This window comes from Haliotis cracherodii, unplaced genomic scaffold (genome assembly GCF_022045235.1).
Source record: "Haliotis cracherodii isolate W230 unplaced genomic scaffold, xgHalCrac1.p SCAF_2, whole genome shotgun sequence".
Taxonomy (NCBI): Eukaryota; Metazoa; Mollusca; class Gastropoda; order Lepetellida; family Haliotidae; genus Haliotis; species Haliotis cracherodii.
The window spans coordinates 45,328,781-45,348,434 of NW_027266275.1; the positions used below are offsets into that span (position 1 = coordinate 45,328,781).

General features: G+C 38.7%; 1 protein-coding gene across 1 annotated transcript in view; it reads left to right on the top strand.

Annotated features, from left to right (window-relative positions):
* Window positions 1–16,392, top strand: part of LOC139468146 (small ribosomal subunit protein uS2-like) — a 93,822-nt gene extending 77,430 nt beyond the window's left edge. Inside the window, exons 4-6 of the mRNA XM_071249921.1 lie at window positions 1,074–1,232; window positions 15,059–15,187; window positions 15,995–16,392. Coding sequence (XP_071106022.1) covers window positions 1,074–1,232; window positions 15,059–15,187; window positions 15,995–16,342 — 636 coding nt within the window. The 3' untranslated portion in view covers window positions 16,343–16,392. The remainder of the gene's footprint in view (window positions 1–1,073; window positions 1,233–15,058; window positions 15,188–15,994) is intronic.
* The last annotated feature ends 3,262 nt before the right edge of the window (window positions 16,393–19,654 follow it).

Consider the following 19,654-nt stretch of genomic DNA (forward strand, 5'->3'; position numbering starts at 1 on the left):
CAATCGGCATACCTCAGTTACATGAATCATATCTTCATATTCAACATAACATCAAAGGATGATTCTTACATCAACAAAAGTTCAAAAAAAAGAAACTGACAAACTTGCATGTGCATGTTGATATATCTACTACCGGTCATACAATGTCAAACAGGTTTAATACTTTGCCAAAATGGTTTGTCGAAGTATTGTTGATTTAGAAGATCGTTAGCGTTTGCCAAGGTGTATAACTGAAGCAATAAACTGTAAACTTTATCCCCCGCCCCAACAAAGTTTCCATGGCAACAAGTTGGACTTAGGTTCTACAGGAGTGGTGTTCATTTCCAGAGTGTAACTCAAAAACCCTTAAATACTTTCTTACAAAACTTTGCATGTCTCCCAGGCACATACTAAACTGGTGCCTTTTGATATATAGCACTTTTAGAAATTTTTATTGTTTGTTTCCATGACATTAAGTTGGATTTAAGTTTTAATATAGGATTGGTTTACTTAAGTAGTATAACAAATAAACTGTTAAATATTTCCTTGCCAAACATTGCATGTCTATATATAAAGCGCATACTGAACTAGTGCCATTTGATATTAAGGAGTTTTAGAAATGTTTATTTTAGAATTTCCATTGCAGCTATTTTGACATGGGCTAAGAGAAATGTTGGGTCAGTTACCTGGTTTGGGACCATAACGTGTTAAAATGGGCGGTGGATATAGATGTCTTTGTCAACTATACGCTTGTTGATATTAGAATGGCAATATGCTGAGGTTGGGCAAAGCTCATGTTTGATGTTCGTCCGTCTGCAAGCATTCTGACACAGAATTTTTGAATGAATATGGAAAATATTCAAGCAGAAACACATGAAATTACGATTGGTGAATATATGCAATTCGTTTGTGTCCTGCAGTGTTTATTATAACAAACGACATGTTAGAAATATTACAATTTATTTTGCATATGTCCTCCTGGAATCGGGCTCTTTGAAGTGATTTCAAGATTAGATCCTGCTTGCAAAAATGTTTTTCTTCAAAATCTGTTCATCCACAGAAAATTGATTTCATTTGGTTTCTTTTGTATGCAGGCAGCATTCAGAGAACCACGCCTCTTGGTTGTAACGGATCCACGTATCGATCATCAGCCAGTCACAGAAGCTTCCTATGTCAACATTCCTGTCATTGCTCTGTGCAATACAGACTCACCACTGAGATATGTGGATATTGCTATTCCATGTAACAACAAGGTAAGTGGATCAACTTAGACCCAGGGGTCCGGAAACCGTCATATGCGCCGGACATGTCCGATTGAGAATCTCAAATGTCCGGTCTAAAATATTGCTTACCGGACATTTAAATTTTTCTGTCCGGACATTCTTAAATTTTGACCGGACATGATCAACAGTTAAGACTGAGCAATTTCTGTCTGCAGTTGTAACGCAATGAAGATTATCAACACTGACAAGCTTTGTTTGTTTTGATTGCTGTAAATACATCGTACCTAGAATGATAGTCCAATCGGTCAATCACTGTAATAGGCAATAAACTGAGTTGACACTGATTAATCGAGGATTTATTACTGAGAACATCTTGTTGATTTGAGTAAAATGTGTTTTCAACTGTACATAAATACCTTGCATCATCGATGTACCTCATTATCCTCACAATGCTACGATACGTAACCTCAGACAAGAAGCGAAAGTGTGACGACAGCCAGTCGACCGATGCAGATCAGTCGAGCGGATCTGCCAAACCCTCAAAGTCTGAATGATCATTTTGTAAGTCGTGGCTAACGACTTTCACTTGGTTGACATACAACGAGGATTTGCAGATTTTATTTTTTTCAGTAGCTAGTCGTATATTGAATCTTGATTGACCGCCATTTTGCTTTCTCGGACGACCGATATCAAATTTTTTTATGGTCAATAATTAAGTACAGATGAAAAAGTATTCAAATAACTACTGCTATCAACGATAGTTTAGGATTTATGATTATATTATCTGTCTTGTTTTTAAATAATCTTTAGTTTAAAAAAACAAACTTTTCCCGTGAGGTCACGTGATAACCAAATATGGGATAATAGTCTCGATCCAAATGTTACAACGCGTACACTTGAGCAGACTCATGAATATTAATTAGACCGTTCACAACGTTGACAGATCGTTATTATAACAGAAACAAACGTATGTTTTCCATATATATCTAAAATGATATTATTTGTTATTAATTGTCCGGTGAATTAAACAATTTAAATGGAAACAATTCATAATTCATCATATTATGAATACGTAACAACTTGTAATTTGTGTGTAAAAAGTCGTACTAAAACACGCTGTTTGAAGGGGGCGTGGCATAAATGTAAATGTCCGATTGGGATTTTAAATTTTCCGGACCCCTGCTTAGACCTGTAGGTTTTCAGCTCGCTTGACATTGTTTGTGAGCTTTTGTTATTGTACTTAAAATCATCTACATTCTACATATTCTTGATTATCAATTATTGTGTGTAAATTTTATTATGATAAATACCCTTCTGTCACCATCAGTGTTCACGGAAAAAACGCGTTACACTGGACAATACATGCAATAATTGCTATAGAAATTGCATGAATGTCAATGACTGACTGTCGCGCCATCAGTGCTGTTTCATAAGTTATCACCTTGCTAGTAAAGCCAGCCAGTAAAAACACCATTCACCCAAACACATCCCATACATCACCAAATCACAACTGTGATCATGGTTCAAGCACCACTAAAATCCCGTGCGACCTGATAACCTGACATATCCAGCACCCTTATTCGCTATGGTGTTTGGACCAGGACTCCGGAAACCGTCATATGCGCCGGACATGTCCAATTGGGAATCTCAAATGTCCGGTTTAAAATATTGCTTACCGGACATTTTAAAAAGTATTGTCCGGACATTCTTAAATTTTGACCGGACACGATCAACAGTTAGGACTGAGCAGTTTCTGTCTGCAGTTGCAACACAATGAAGATTATCTACACTGACAAGCTTTGTTTGTTTTGATTGCTGTAAATACATCGTACCTACATGATAGTCCAATCGGTCAATCACTGTAATAGGCAATAAACGAAGTTGACACTTATTAATCGAGGATTAATTACTGAGAACATCTTGTTAATTTGCGTGAAAGGTGTTTACAACTGTACATAAATACCTTGCATCATCGATGTACATCATTATCCTCACAATGTTACGATACTTAACTTCAGACAAGAAGCGAAAGTACACTTGAGCAGACTCATGAATATAACTCATGAATATTAAATAGACCATTCACTATGTTAACAGATCGTTATTATAACAGAAACAAACGTATGTTTTCCATGTATATCTAAAATGATATTATTTGTTATTAATTGTCCGGTGAATTAAACAATTTAAATTGAAACAATTCATAATTCATCATATTATGAATATGTTAACATGTAATGTGTGTGAAAAGTCTCAAATGTCCGCTATTTGAAGGGGGCGTGGCCTAAATGTAAATGTCCGATTGGGATTTTAAATTTTCTGGACCCCTGGTTTGGACGTTATACTTGAACAGAGAATTTTTATATATATGTGCTTTCAGACAGTTCGGAGAAATCTGTACTACTTAATCTTAAAAGATCAGTATATTCACATTCTCAATGCTTTAATAAAAATGAAGAGGATTATTTAATTAATTTTGAATCGAAAGAAAGTAATTTTTATGGCCTCCCTAAAGTTCATAAGAGCGCACAGATCCAAGAAAAATGTCGAACATTGAATTCTACTTATGTCAAAATAGCCCCTGTAAATGATTTAAAATTACGGCCAATAATTGCGGGACCCAAATGTCCCACACACAGAATCAGTGACCTTATGGATAAAGTGTTGAAACCAATCACTATACATGTCAAGAGCTACATAAAAGATACCACTGATTTTCTGAACCAACTTCCCGCCTCAGTCGAAAATGGTACAAAGTTGGTCAGTTTTGATGTAGTTAGTTTATATTCAAACATTCCCCATGATCTCGGCATAGAAGCTATTGAATACTGGATAAATACACACCGTTCGGAAATCCGAGAAGACATTACCTCGGAATTCATTATCGACAGTATAAAGTTTATTCTAAACAATAATACTTTTAATTTTGATGGTTCTCATTACAAACAAGTTAAAGGCACAGCAATGGGGACAAAAATGGCCCCTACATATGCAACCCTTGTACTTGGTTATTTGGAGGAAAAACTGTACTAAAAAATTTAAGAAAAATTCGGCATTGAATTTGGACAGGAATTTCAAGATAAATGGAAAAGATTTTTAGATGATAGTTTTCATTCAGATTCCACAAAACAAAACAATCTACAGTGTTTGATAGATATTTTACAGACACTACATCCAAGTTTAATCTTTACTTTAGAGTGGAGCGAAAATAATCTATCGTTTCTAGATGTAATGGTTACAATTTCAAACAATAACATTGAAACAGATGTATATTACAAACCAACCGATTCCAAGCCATACCTCAATTACAATTCCTGTCACCCCCGTCATACTAAAAACTTACTCATTAGCATGTAGAATCTGCGCGATAGTATCTAATTCAGATCGTGCACAATATAGACTCGATGAACTGACTGAGGGAGTAACTATTAGAAAGAAACTACCCTAGAAAAATAGTGGAAGACGCAATAAACAAGGCTAAATCACAAAATCGTTGTGATCTATTAAAACCTAAAGATAAACCTAATGAGAGTTCTCCCTTTTGTTACAACCTTAAATCCCCCAAACCCGGACATATTTGGAAGTGTTCGGGAAACAGTGTATTCCTTAGATAAGTGTAAAGAACTAAAACAAAAAAATATCACAAAATAAACTTATTAAAAGTAAAAGACCGCCAAAATCTGAAACAGATTCTTACTAGGGCTTCTTTCTCAAATGGAAAACATGAATGTAAAACAGTACAAAAGTGTAACAGACCAAATTGTGGTACTTGCCCTCATGTTTTACAGTGTTGTTCTTTTACATTCAAAGATGGAAAAACTTTCTATGTCCGTGAAAATATGAATTGTGCTTCCAAAAACTTGATTTATGTCATACAATGTGCTGGATGCAAGGCCAATTACTTTGGACAGACGGGACACCCTAAGAGCGAGAGTGAGGGTCCACTGACAACAAAATAAGGTACCCCTCTTGTCGGTGTATCCCACTCAGTCAACACATTGATCATTGTGCAGGGAATAAAACACCAAATTATGTGATATTCCCGTTTTATACAATTATTTTATACAATTACATGTATTGTACATTTTACTGCCACTACAATACTTATTTCTGTATGTGTCGTACACCTGCCCTATCGTCATACGCCTGTCTTATTGTCATACGCCTGTCTTATTGTGACATTACAAAGTTAGATTGCACTGTGACGTCATAATATGTTAGAGTGCACTGTGATGTCAAAACAGTGTTACGGTATAACTTTTCTCTTGAAAATCACATGCATGAAACCGGTTGAGTAAATTATACAGTTCATCTTTGGACTTTCGTATTTTATCTATCTATCTATCTATCTAAAAATTTGAATATACGACTTCACTACTAAAGTTTACCATACCATGAAGAGTGTGTGGTACTAATAACGATGTCTACTGTGTATCACCTTGTCAGAATTGGACCTCAACTTACTCAGCTAAGTGTTCGATAAAGGCGACTGTTCGTCGGTTCAAGGCGTTGTTTACGGTTTTCGTGCATGTTGTGTTTTCCTCCGCTTTGAAACCCAAACGATTGTGGCTGTATCTTCATTTTCTTGCTTAACAAGATATTAGTCTATTCGGCAATGGTTACATTGCTGTCCGTCTCGTTTGACTGCTGCGATTCCCGCCTCTGTTCAGACCACAACCCTGTGCATGTGTCTGCTCCCAGACTTCTACAGTTGTCTCGCTTTTAAATAGCCAGTTTACGTTTCTGTCATCTGTATCCCTTCACCTAGACTATATTCACCTAGTCTATGGAATTTTATTAAACAAATAATTTCCCGATGCCGATACATATGTGAAATAAAGCTAGCTAGAACTGGCTAAACATGCGTTTGAATACATATCTAGTTTGTTGTTTTGTTTGTTATTGTTGTTTTCTCTCAAATAAAATAACAATATTCCACAGTCATCGTGTTGGACTACGGCCCTTTGCTCAGCTTGGGAAGTCAAGCCGTCAACTGAGGGTTGCCTCTTCCCCTAACACACTTGTTACTCGGGTCATCGCTTCTGTGTACAGCTACACCTCTCTGGCTTTCTAATGGCGACAACCCTTCTGACTGAAAACACTACAATCGTCGGCGTGGAAGTGATAGCCAACTGACGACGGATATTCACTCATAGGATCATCATCCTTCGCTGGATCGTAAACGACCGAGTGATCAAGGGATCGACAGATCGCCATTATCAACAAGACGTTGTTCTTGGATGGACATTTTGCCAAATTGTACCTTAGAAGATCGACAGTTTCGCCTTTTCTACAGATCGCTACCCGAGGGATCTCCACTCGACGTTACACATCTATGCATTGACGCAAGGACTACCATGTCGGCAGTTCACCAAATCGTACCTCGGAGGATCGACAGGTTCATCATCCTTCGTTGGATCATTGACGGCCGAGGGATCGACAGATTGACAGATCACCTTCACCATTATCGACAAGACCCTGATATTGGATGGATAGTTCGTTCGTCAGATCGTACATCGGAGGATCGACAGTTTCACCTCTCCTACAAATCGATACCGAGGGATTTCCACTCGATAAACATCGATGCATCAACACATCGATACATTGATACGTCAACCAATGGATAAATCGATACATCGACACATCAGCCAATCAAGAACTCGTCCCCTAGTAAGACTTTACCTGCAGGAAACCTCGGTGGCTGAGTGGGTAGGTTAAGATCGCTGACTTTGTTTGCTGGCGATTAGGTTCCTTACTCTGGCAGTGTGGGTTCGAAACCCAGACAGGATTCAACCCCATAAAGTACGTGCATATGTACTTTACTGAGAAGATGTTATCCTAGATATAACTTTTGTTATATAAAACAGACGAACGAAGGATCGTCCTCGGTCATAATATTGTCATATTTCCACGGAATCAAGACACCTCTCTCATCGTGCATCGGACTTCTATACACGAACTTTGCTGAGGCCTTCGCTGCATTCCGCTGTCTAGATCAGACAATCCAGTAATTGTCGTCATGACCATCCGTCTACGTCTTCGGATATGATGACCTGTACCAACCATATCAGTGAACTTAACCAACCGGTCTCGTTGGTCTCTTACAGGCATAGTCACCTCGTATGGCGAACTAGAGATACTGACGTCTCTTCTACCGGGATCTTCATGGATTTGGTCCATGTGCCTGCCAGCCATGAATCGTCGTACGATACTCTCCTATGAGAAATCACCATTACAAGGTTATGACGCCCGAGACAACGCGCTCCCCTATTCAGATTTGAATGGCCATCATCCTGAGGCTCGATATCATCGCAGCCGATCATCGATGCCCTCGAATTCAGCCTGATATTCCATATCAGTTGACACGTCTTATCCCCCCTCGCCAAGGTCAGCCTACACCATTCTAATGGGAGTTCGTCGGTACAAACGGCAGATCTTCAATGTCTGAAGATGATTTCTAGCGTCATACGGGGCTCACCAAAGTACTACACCGGTTTCGTCCCATATTCTACAAGGAACTGACTGCCTATACAACAGTGGTTTTCGTTACTCGGGACACCGCTCGTGTGGTGGGAGCTTTTGACCATGTGATCAGAAAGACTGCTGTATTTCCTGTTCTGCACAAGGGTGAATTACACATCACGCTGAGATTGCTGTTTGTAAACAAGACTACCATGCTGACTTTGGTACAGGCTGATCTTATGCGAGCCGTGCAAAGCATTTACGGTAGTAGTCAATGACTATACGTGCGGTCTGTCGCATCTTCACAACTCCTTTTCTCGTTGCATCGATACCGGAATGCACAGTACTTTTTCCAGGGCCTAGGCGATGGAATCCATTGTCTCTTGACCATTTTTACACGTCGTCAATCAACCTGGCAGGTAAATATCCACACTTTGTTTTGGTATATGATCCTAATGTTATCCACATCCATTCAAGGTACAGTTTCTGCTACTACCGCTCTTCCATGTGGTCCCGAATACCCTGCTTCGTACGATCAGCCTGGTTTTCTACTAGGTACTAGATCACACGCACGACCATCAAGATTTTACCATTGCTTTAGAACACAATTTTGTATTATGTGTGTTTGAACGTCGATCTGCAGGCGAACTCATCTCCACATCAACAACTTGGAAGTTCTATGTATGGCAATAGCTATTACACTAGCCTTTGGAATTGCTTCGACCCATGGCTATGTACATGAGTGACTAAACCAATTGCTGTTCTAAATATCCTCATCCACGTTCACAGGCCAAGTCACACATCCTACGCAGAACTCGGAAACACCAATTGCCGGTTACCAAACAGTTCACACTGGACTGTCCGCTGTGTGGAGCTCATACCTCGCCTCCGGCATATTGGAGGATTCAAGGTTAATGCGCAGGGTGATTTAACGATCTTGGGTCACAAATTCTGACTGTAAACACAAGAATTAGGTCAGCTAACCTAATGGGCGCTGTGCTTGGTCATTGTACCAGGTTGGTTTGCATGCTTACTGGTACGTAATACTGCAACCATCTGGTCAGACGCCTGTCGCTCTACATCAATTTGACCGAGTCACTAACTTCAGTAGACCACCGAAGTCTACATGTGCAGTATCTAGGCACACACGGAGTAACAAGGCACCTCCCTTCATTATCACCTCGGTATAAGAATGGGAGCACCTGTGCGTCGTCGTACCTTGGCGATTGGTTGAGGAGCATTTTTATTGAATGTACATGAAAGCTGGTAGTGTTTCGCACAAGGACAATATTTCAGATTTGTTCAGACACGACACGACTAGAAGCCCTCTCGTAGTTGATTTTTCAACGTTTACAATAAGGGTGAAATGATACACCGATATTCCGATGCGTCGCGATACTTGACCCACGATACGATATACGATACACGTGGGCCCATTTATCGATATGCCACGATACAGAACGCAAATCTCAAGTAAAGCGTTTCCTCGCTATTGTGCCTTTCAATAAACCGCTAACTTGGTTATAGCGCGCGGTAACGCATGGCTCCCCAAAACGTACACCGACATGTTTTTCCCCATCCCAAAAAAACATTATCAGCTGATCCCCGCAAGCACATAACACCGGAAATACCTGTCAGCAAATCCGAACTGAAGTACGCAATTAAATACCATTACTATACTATCTTGTTATTAAAACGTGTTCATTATATATCTGGACTTGTGTTTGTAATATATTTTATTAATTTTATTCAAAGTTTCATTTAATATTGTTTTCATTAAGTTATGTGAAATCGTGTGTGAAGAGATACTGCAACCACGGTCAGATTACCGCTTTTGACATATTAAAACGAACTTTAGTTGCTAGAGAATGGATACATATATTAAAAATGCCGTACTTTGACTCCTTAAAAGTCATGTGTGTGGCAATTTGGTGAATATATGTCAACATAAGGTTTTCGCAATCGAAATACATGTAGCACGGGAAGTCCCGAGGGTGACTGATCAAATTGTTCCATACGTAAAAATATCCTGCAACAGCAATCACCAGTACCAAAATGCTACACTTGTGGTTCTTATAATTTGAAATATATATATATATATATATATATATATATATATATATATATATATATACATATATATATATATAGTAAAAGCTGCAACTAAGGTAACACGATATTGGAATATATTATTCCTGATAAAATTCCTGAGTACATTAATTATTTTCTGGTGTTTGAACTTTGAATTGTTTTTAAGGAAAGTTAGAGAAAGTTCCAACTTCAGTAGTCTTGTTATTATAAAATAATTTTGACTGTTCCAAAATCATGAAAGGTTCAATCTTGACATGCTTTAAGTCTTGTTTTATTTATCATTGCGTATCGAGATACGTATCGTATCGTGACCAGAATATCGAGATGCGTATCGTATCGTGACCTTCCTGTATCGTTGCAGCCCTAGTTTACAACCTTGTAGACAAATATACTACCCGCGATTCAACAGCTACATACGCTTTTATCAGTGGCAAGTGTTGCAAGGGTTTGCACACATCAGTCACTAAGACCCATATGCAGCCATCACTCTACCGTCTCACCTAAGGACACATTTCAACTGGTGGAAGATAGTCGAATGTCTCGGGGTGGGGGGGGGGGCATCTCCTTGTAAGGACTAGTCCCGAATTTTCACCTGTTTGTAGACGCAACCCTGCAGGGGTAGAGTGCTTATTTCCAGGGCCAGACAGCCTCAGGGTTGTCGTCCGACGCACAACAGACTTTGCACATAAACTAGAGTTGGAACCTCTTATTCTGGCCATCTCACATTGGCAGGAGCAGGTATAGTCCACACAACTCACAATATCCACTGATGACAGTATGGTGGTGTGGTGCCTGCACAAACAAGGTACAATGCACTCACTCCCTTCTGCAACAGACATTCAGGTTCTTTCTTCTAGTGGATCGTCTGGGACTAAAATTCATAGTCCAGCACAACCCAGGGTGTCAGAACATCCTGGCTATACAGGTTGGCTGTCATGGAGTGTCATTCGGCACGGCCAGCTACGGCCAATGCTTTCAATTTTAGAGGGTTATTCCATGACACTTAGCAATCATTTGAAACCTTTGCTATGCATGCTTGTCGTAAGAGGCGGATAACAGGATCAGGTGGTCAGGCTCGCTGACTTGGTTGATGCATGTTGTTGTATCCCAATTGCGTGGATCAATGCCCATGATGTCAATCACTGGATTGTCTGGTCCAGACTCGATTATTTACAGACCGCCGTCATATAGCTGGACTATTGCTTAATGTGGTGTTAAACAAGTAAACAAACAAATCTTAACTTGCAAACCAAAAACACTTGAAGCGTAGTGCAATTACAACATTACAATTTGGTTGCGCTTGATTCATTCCAGACTGTTCCAGGAAATCGCAAAATGACAAAGGTCCCGGAACTACAGGTCCTACTATGCTTTTTCAGGCTTAGAGATCAGGAGGCCAAATTCTGTTTCTACCACCACCACCACCCCACCCCTCTCCTCCCTCCTCCAGTGTGGGATTTGAATGTGGTACTTCAAGAGTTGCGTGCACCCCCTCTTCAAGCCCCTCAAAGCATCCTCATTTTATGACCTCACCAAGAATGCTTTAGCCACTGCAGCACAGACGAGCGAGTTACATGTGCTTGACATCACAAGGGAATGGTACGCCTCAGGTTGTGCTGGGTTTTTCATTGAACAACCCGATCATTCCTTCACCATCCCACCAATCGCGACGATTGTGGGGTCGAAGATGAGTTATCATCCACTGCTCCAAAACTAGGCAAGGCTCACAGAATCCTTTACGTCCACGACCGAAGTTGGTCGCAACACCATATCTCTATGGTTACTAAGTCATCCTACAGGCTTATGAGATCGGTAACCTTGATCTGCTGAGACCAAACAACCCTCACAAGATCAGAGCTGTAGCCTCAACCATGGCTCTACACAGCAATTGTTCTATGAGTGCAATCATGGAAGGATGTTTTTTGGAGGTCCGACGCGGTTTTCGCAAACCTTTATCTTTGATGTGGCATTAGAAGACTTCGCAGGCGTTCTTAGGTTTGGTCCTCTGGTAGTAGCCCGGCAGGTTACCAGCCCCCGAAGCTTTGACTTGGTAACACAGTATGTAAAGATTTAAGCTTATACTATCTTCCGTTTTACTGTTTGTTTACACAGACTTATCCTCAATTCTCATGTTCCTAAGTTCATAGTATGACTAACGTAAATGTACCTGGTCCTTAAGTGAAGTCAGTCCACACTGGCACAACTTGTATTGATTGATTGTGATAGGAAGGTGATAAATTCTTGTCACTGGAAAGGAGGCCAGTAAATTAGTAAACCTTAAGTTAATTGTAGATCTAGTGTTTTGACAGAAAAGTGATAATAAATTAACTTCTTCATACAAAAAGCAATGCATAAGTTTGAAACTACAAAACTGTAATACACAAATATTTACGGGCACAAAAGAACATACCTTTTTGGGTACAAACTCTCAAGACATTTTACATACAAAAAGCACATTTCAAATGGATTTCATAGAACAATGGGATAAAAAAAAAGATTTCTAATCATTTTAAACAAGTATTTGTTTATGTAACCAAGCTCCATCTTCCCGAAGCAAGTTAGTTAACTGACTATAAAAGTCCAGTTTCCAACCTTGCCGAACTAGACTGGTATTATGGAGTTACATTTTGGCTGGACTAATGAGTCTATGCATAGTCCAATCAAAATCGTGCACTGAAATTAGAAATCCGGTTCGTAAAGTGTCATGCAGATTTCGGGCGACTGCAGGATTTGCAAAGCATGTGCATCGTTAACTCCTCGTCAACAGATATTTTCTAAATCTTTTCATGCTTTTAATCAAGGTGCTCACATGATTTGATGCACTTCGCGATGTGAGACTCATTTTATCACAATATAGATCTTGATTATCAACCAGATCGTCTTGACTGGGCGCCACCGTTTTGTTTGAAGCAAATGCAAGTGATACGAGAGGTTGAATCTGATTGGTCAATAGGAGAGGCATCGAGCCCAGGAATTCCAGCCTAGTTTGGCAAGGGTGGAAACTGGACTTATAAAGTCAGTTAACTCTCTTGCCTCGGGAAGATGCCAATCTCAAGTAAAAGTAGAAAAAAAATCTGACATATGGACACCTCAGAAATGAGGGCCTTTAAAGTTATAATTCTATCTAACTTGTCCGATGGTTTGACGTTGGTCAATCAAAGAAAATTCCTTATGAATTTTTTTTTTAAATTATGACTGAAAATTTCAAGCACTTACCTAAGATTATTCTAGGAAGGACAAATGTGTTGTTTTTTTATTGCAAATGCTTTTGTTTTTGGCATTTCTTGTTTCAATGATAGCAAGGGCACTTATATACACACCAACTGAGGAACTTGTGACACACCAGCTGATCAAGTTTGATACTGTGCATATACAAGGGAAAAACAGGTTTGCAGCACTACATGTATGCGGAAATTAACCCCATAAGGTGACATAAAGTCAGGGTGTGTGGCTGACAGGACAAAATACATCTGACAAAGGTCATCATGTATACAGGGACATTTCTTTTCATTCCACCCAGAAAGCTGAGACATAAGATATGATGAGGACCTATACTGACTGAATAATCAGAAACTCATCAGATGATCAAGGATGTCAAATCCAAAGCTGGTGATGATCTGCATTTATTTTGAATTTTTGTATGTCATATTGACTGAAAGACGAAAACCTGTTATCACATTTCACATTGGTTCATGTTCCATCAGGGAACAATGCATGAGTGTCACTGTCAAGCACACGAGAGCATACTGCAACAAACCTGGAAAGTCCTGCCAGACTAACTACACATTATTTCATAGGTGAGAACCCTGAAAAAAAATACATAAGGTAGGATAGTTCCTTATGTACTCCAACAGAATAGAACTGCAAGAATTTTCAATGTACATATATGTGCCCTATTCCTTTTTCAAAAGATGACATTCTCTTATAAATATATATATATGGCTAACTCACCAGCTTAAGTGCCACCCTGGTTCTTATCATTAAACAAACAAAAATATCATGTTCTGTTGCAAGAAATTAATGTATCATATTCATATTACACATATATTTAAGAATGTTTTTTTTGGAAACAAACAACTTCATACACAAGATTAATGTCCATATGAGGTGTGTATGTATAGGTTCATAATGATCTTATCTATTTCTTTATTTTTTTATGGAATACTAAACTTAAATAATGACATCATGTAGTTACTTATTCACAAAATTTATGTTCAGGTGAAAGATAACAATTGTTGAATAAATTATGTTTAAACTAAAGATATTAATTTAAGTCTGATCAGTTACACTGCTGATGCATTGACCTGTTGACCAATATCTAGTGTCCATACACATAATCATTGTGGGGGAAAAAAATAGGTACTAAATATACAAATATAACTTAATATTTTAGAAGCTGTGAACAGATGTAAATAATTAAACAGTAACAAATCTATCATCAATACGCAATCATGGCGGTGTCTATATTGATGGAATAAATTTTAAGATGTTCGTGAATTGTAAAATCATGCTAGAATCGATAAGTGTATTATAAAAGGAAAAATTCTTTAACTATACCACATTTAATTATACTAACACTGAAAATATGTAAATAGTATTTTATTATCCCCTGCCCAACAAAGTTGGCGGGGGATATAGAAACAGGCTTTGCCTGTTCGTCACGTTTCGTTTCCGGAGCGTAACTCGGAAACCGTTTAATATATTTTCATGACACTTTGCATCAAGTACATGCTGAATTAGAAATTTTCGAAATTTTTATTTTTTGTGTTTCCATGGCAACAAGATGGACTTAAGTTTTTGTGTTCGTTTTGGTCCTAACCTTGGTATGATTGACAACTTCAGGAATTTTTTATATAGTAATGTGTATTTCTCTATCAGGAATAAACGTGCAAAATATTTCTTCAATTGGCCCTTGTATAATGAAGCACCAACTGTTTGAAATCACCCACCCTCATTATAGAGTGCCTTATGCTAAAATTAATCCAGCAGGCAGGGCTAAGAAGTGTGAAAACAATTCATCAGGCTAAAGGTTAAGGAGTAATGCAGGATAAGTATACAAATGTAAAAGATATTTAGATTTTACTTAATCAATAATTTACTCTATATCCTCCCTCTCTCTGGAATGGTCAGCTCAGCCGGTATGTTTAGCTGCGGCATATTATCCCAGTGGTCTAATACTGTAAATCTGGCACAAGTCAGGACTAACTCTTAAGAAACACATGCACATGCAACAATCTTGTGCAACGTTAAACTTCATTTCTTCTCTCCTCTTATGTCATTATAATTTTGATTTCTGCTTCTAGGGAGCCCAGTCAATTGGTCTTATGTGGTGGTTAATGGCTCGTGAAGTACTCCGCTTGCGAGGAACCATCAGCAGAGAACACCAATGGGATGTGATGGTGGATCTGTATTTTTACAGAGATCCAGAGGAGGTCAGTTTTACTACCTTTCTTTCACAAGATACAGTGATTTGGTAGCTATTGACTATTGACTGGTAACTATTGATGGTACTTAACTGTTTCAACACCACAGGCTGGTGCACCAGTCAAGACATCATTCGTCCCCAGACACTGCAGGCTGGTACACCTGCCAGGCTATAGCCACGTCAAAATAGAAGATGATTTTATTAACTTTTTCAACACTGTAGGCCAGTTTACTGTCCAAGCCATAGTCACGTCAAAATAGTAAATGTTTTTATGAACCTACCTGTCATATCATTCATTTATTAAATCTATCACATTTCACAATGTCTGAAAAACGTATTCCACAAAAATTACATTGTTGCAAGGTATTTTTCTTTTTCAAAGGACCAATTTGAGCTTATGCCATACCATGGTGTCCTTCGTCCGTATGTTAACAATTTATTCAAACGACTTCTTCCGGACCTATAATTGGAAATTAACGAAATTTGACTGGAAGCACCCCCAGGTGGTGGGGACTCAAACTTGTACAAATGGTGGGGCTGAATGGTAAGGCCAAATAGGGGTAATTTGGCTATATTGCTTTAAGCAACTTCTCTGAAACTAAGAGATAGATATCAACAGTATTTGGTTGGTGGTGAGGATTCAAAATTGAATCCCCCTTTCTCTGTCCTCCCTCCCTCTTTTCTCTCTCTAATATATATTGAGTTCCTCCAAGTGTTGAGTTTTGTTTGAGCACATTATATTCTCATGAAAAGGTTTGGGCAAAATTTATCACCACTTACAATGCCTGTTGATTGTGTTGATTTACCTTTGTAGGCTGAAAAGGAAGAACAAGCAGCCAGAGAACGTGACCAGGTGAAAGAAGAGGCCCCATCACAAGAGCCTTGGACTGGAGCTAGTGTTGCGGAGCAACCTTTACCAGCTGAAGTCAGTGACTGGGCTAGTGAGGCAATCAATGTCAGTTCAGTACCAATCCAATCATATGGAGGAGGCACTACATCAGATTGGTCTGCAACAGATGCCAATGACTGGTCAGCGCAAACTCCGGTGGGGGCTGCTGTACCTGCAGTTGCTGCAGTTCCAACAGTTCCGGCAGCTGCTGCTGCACCAACTCGTTCCCCAGGAGATGAGTGGGGCGGGTCTGGAGCTGAAAACTGGAACTGAGTGTCCTGGTTACTATCAAGACACATCAAAGAAATAAAGTCTTGTCATAAGATACTACTTAAGTTTTTACTGGCTCAGCTGGCCGAAAAAAATCAAGTTAACTTCAGTAATGGGTGTTATCCATCTGTAAACATCTTCCACCTGTATACCCCTAAGGAATTTTTCTGACGTATGATTGACTGATAGTGGAAGGTCAAGGATACTTAGCATGAACTAGTCACAAAAAAAAGCTTGTGTACACTATAACTTCAGTGAATCTTGTGATTACTAAATCTCTATTACATCAGTGCCACAATTCTTGTATTTTGGCTGTCATCATATCATAAAATCTAAAAAAATTGAACGAAAGCCATGTTCTCTGTAATCTATCCAGGGGCGGTCTGGTAGCCTAGTGGTTAGAGCGTTCGATCGTCACGCCGAAGACCCGGATTCGATTCCCGTCATTGGTACAATGTGTGAAGCCCATTTCTGGTGTCCCCCGCCGTGATTATTGCTGGAATATTGCTAAAAGCGGCGTAAAACCATACTCACTCACTGTAATCTATCCAGAAGTAATTAAGTGGCCGACGATTTGATAAGGGTAGGAAGAAATTGTCTGCCACGAAAATCGTTCCAAAATGTTTTGTATTTAGAGTATTCAGGCTCATTGTTTTAATGAAATATATATCTGGTGTTGCTGCTGTACCTGAAAAGAAAAACGAATCTTCCCCACAAATTCCCATGAGTAGTATAGGTAATGGTGATTCTGGACCACATCCACAGGAGCCAGATTTATATACCTATACTGCTACTACAGATGGAATTTTTTATGCAAAAATGATGATGCGATTTAACGATCGTCATGAGATTAAGCTAAATTGTAATGAAAATATTCTCTATTATTTTTACTCATACGCATACCATTATTTTGAACAAAGTGATATTCAACATTTTTACTGAGTTCTTCGTTCATTTTACTAGGAGACCAGACTATATACTCTTTTTCTAAATTGGAAAGAAACAATTGATGACCGTATTTAGTTGGTTTGACATCACTGATATAATATATATCATATATATGGCTTGTAATTCTCCATTATTATATACTTGTGTAAGCATTCGTCTAAATTATTGTGGTGTGATCCAATGATAGGAAACAATCTATTTTTAATCTCCAACCAGTTCTTTGGTTTTGGCCCTGTTCTATGAACTTTTTTTTCTCGTCTGGGCCAATACCTCTGGTCTTACGAGAATTTGATCGAATCTCCTGCTTCTTTGTGTTATATTTGGCGAGTTCTGACAACACTTAACGGAAATCCTCCTAGGATATCTTTCAATCAGCCAGTGCTGTTGAAATATGATCCTCAATGCTGTTCAACTTTCTCGGCGAGTATCTGAATATTATCATGTTTTAATGCTTTCTTTTGCAACTTACGAGAAATAAATTTTATCGCTATTCCTGCCAGTCCAGAGACTCCGGCGGCTACTTCCATACCAAATACGACAAGGCGTGGCAATTTTAGTTGATAATAAACAAACACCGGCTACACCGAGTCCCATGTTAGCTGCTACAAGCGCGGTGTCTACTCCGTCGAGAGCATTCACAACTCTACGATACTTTTTATACAATCCAAGTCTCAACTCCCTCTCCTTCTCTATTCGATGTTTTATGTCGCTTATTTGATGTAATCGAAATCCATCAACAGTATCCATCTTTTCAGATGCTTCGAGCGCCGGATATGAACCCATAGTATATATTATTATATCATATAATAGTCTTTAATTGGTCTTGCTTCAATGTTTTGAGAGTATACATCAGCCTTTTTAAATGTATATTATGTGGCATAAATATCTTAGTAAGAAAAATGCTGTCACCTTTATTAACTTGGATCCCCTCAAGGTTGCAACGGGTGATACTCCAATATAAATAATACTGCAACGTTGATGCTCGTGTTTCTTGAGCCATTTAATTGATAGATCTGGTAATATTTCGAAGACATCTTCTGGTGCATCTCCAAACAAGACTTCAATAATAATTGTAGAAAGATCAGGTATAGCATTCAAGTTATCTTTTATATCATTGAATTCAGTAACCAAATATAAACTAACATTTTTTACTGCTGGACGACTCGATAACATACGACCTGGGTTTTCTGGCAGGGGAGAGACTAAAACAGACTACGTTTCGACTAATTTTGACAGAGTTACTGCCCCTGTTTTACGAAACCTGTTTTACGGAGCATCATTTGCCTTATTGTGAGAGAGGGTACTTAGCTTGTGAAATCAACTCCTCCTACAGTTTTCAAAGAATATCCCTGACACTCTACACACAAGATGTTGACATGTTGATGATACGCATATGGCAGTCCCATTTCATTTCGATTAATTTTGACAGATAAACTGCGCCTGTATTAGGGTGCTTCATATGACTCCTTAAAAAAAATTCATGCCGGGAATGTTGTGCTCTCAGATCACTCTTGTTCTTTTTGAGGGGATATAAGCCCCGAGTACAATCCCACTATTTATTATCTTAGTGAAATTATGTCCATTACCCATCATCACATGGTGGGGTAATGACGATATTCAGTAGCCACTCGATTTTTATCCCCCGGCATATAGCGATCAGCCAGTCTGTCCGTCCGTCTGTAATCTTTTCCTTTTCCGGGGCAGAATTCCAAAACCATTCAGTGTATTTGATCGAAATTTGGCAAATCTATCAGGCACATACCGAAGTGGTGCAATTTGATATTTTGGGATTTTTCTAATTTTTATTTTTTTAAATTTTTATGGAACGAAGGTGGACATAGACTCAATTGGGGATGGGGTTCGTTTCCGGGGCCGAAATCGAAAACCATTCAGTGTATTTGATCGAAACTTGGCAAATCTATCAGTCTCATACTGAAGTTGTGCCTTTTGCTATTTAGGAATTTTATAAATTTTTATTTTTTACGTTTCCATGCCAACAAGATGGACTTAGGTTCTATAGGGTAGAGTTAGTTTCCGGAGCATAACTCAAAACCTATTCAAAACTTTCTAACAAAACTTTGCATGTCTATCAGACTCTTGCTGAACTGGTGCCTTTTGCTATTTAGGAATTTTATAAATTTTTATTTTTTACGTTCCCATGGCAACAAGATGGATTTGTTTTAATATAGGGTGGGTTCACTTATGGAGTAAAACAAATAAACTGTTAAATATTTCCTTGCAAAATATTGCATGTCTATATATGGTTCATTCTCTAAAAAAGTAACATTTTGGCATATGAAAAATCAACAAATCAGAATTCATTTTTTAAATGTTTTTGTTGAGCAGATAAATGACATAATTACAGAA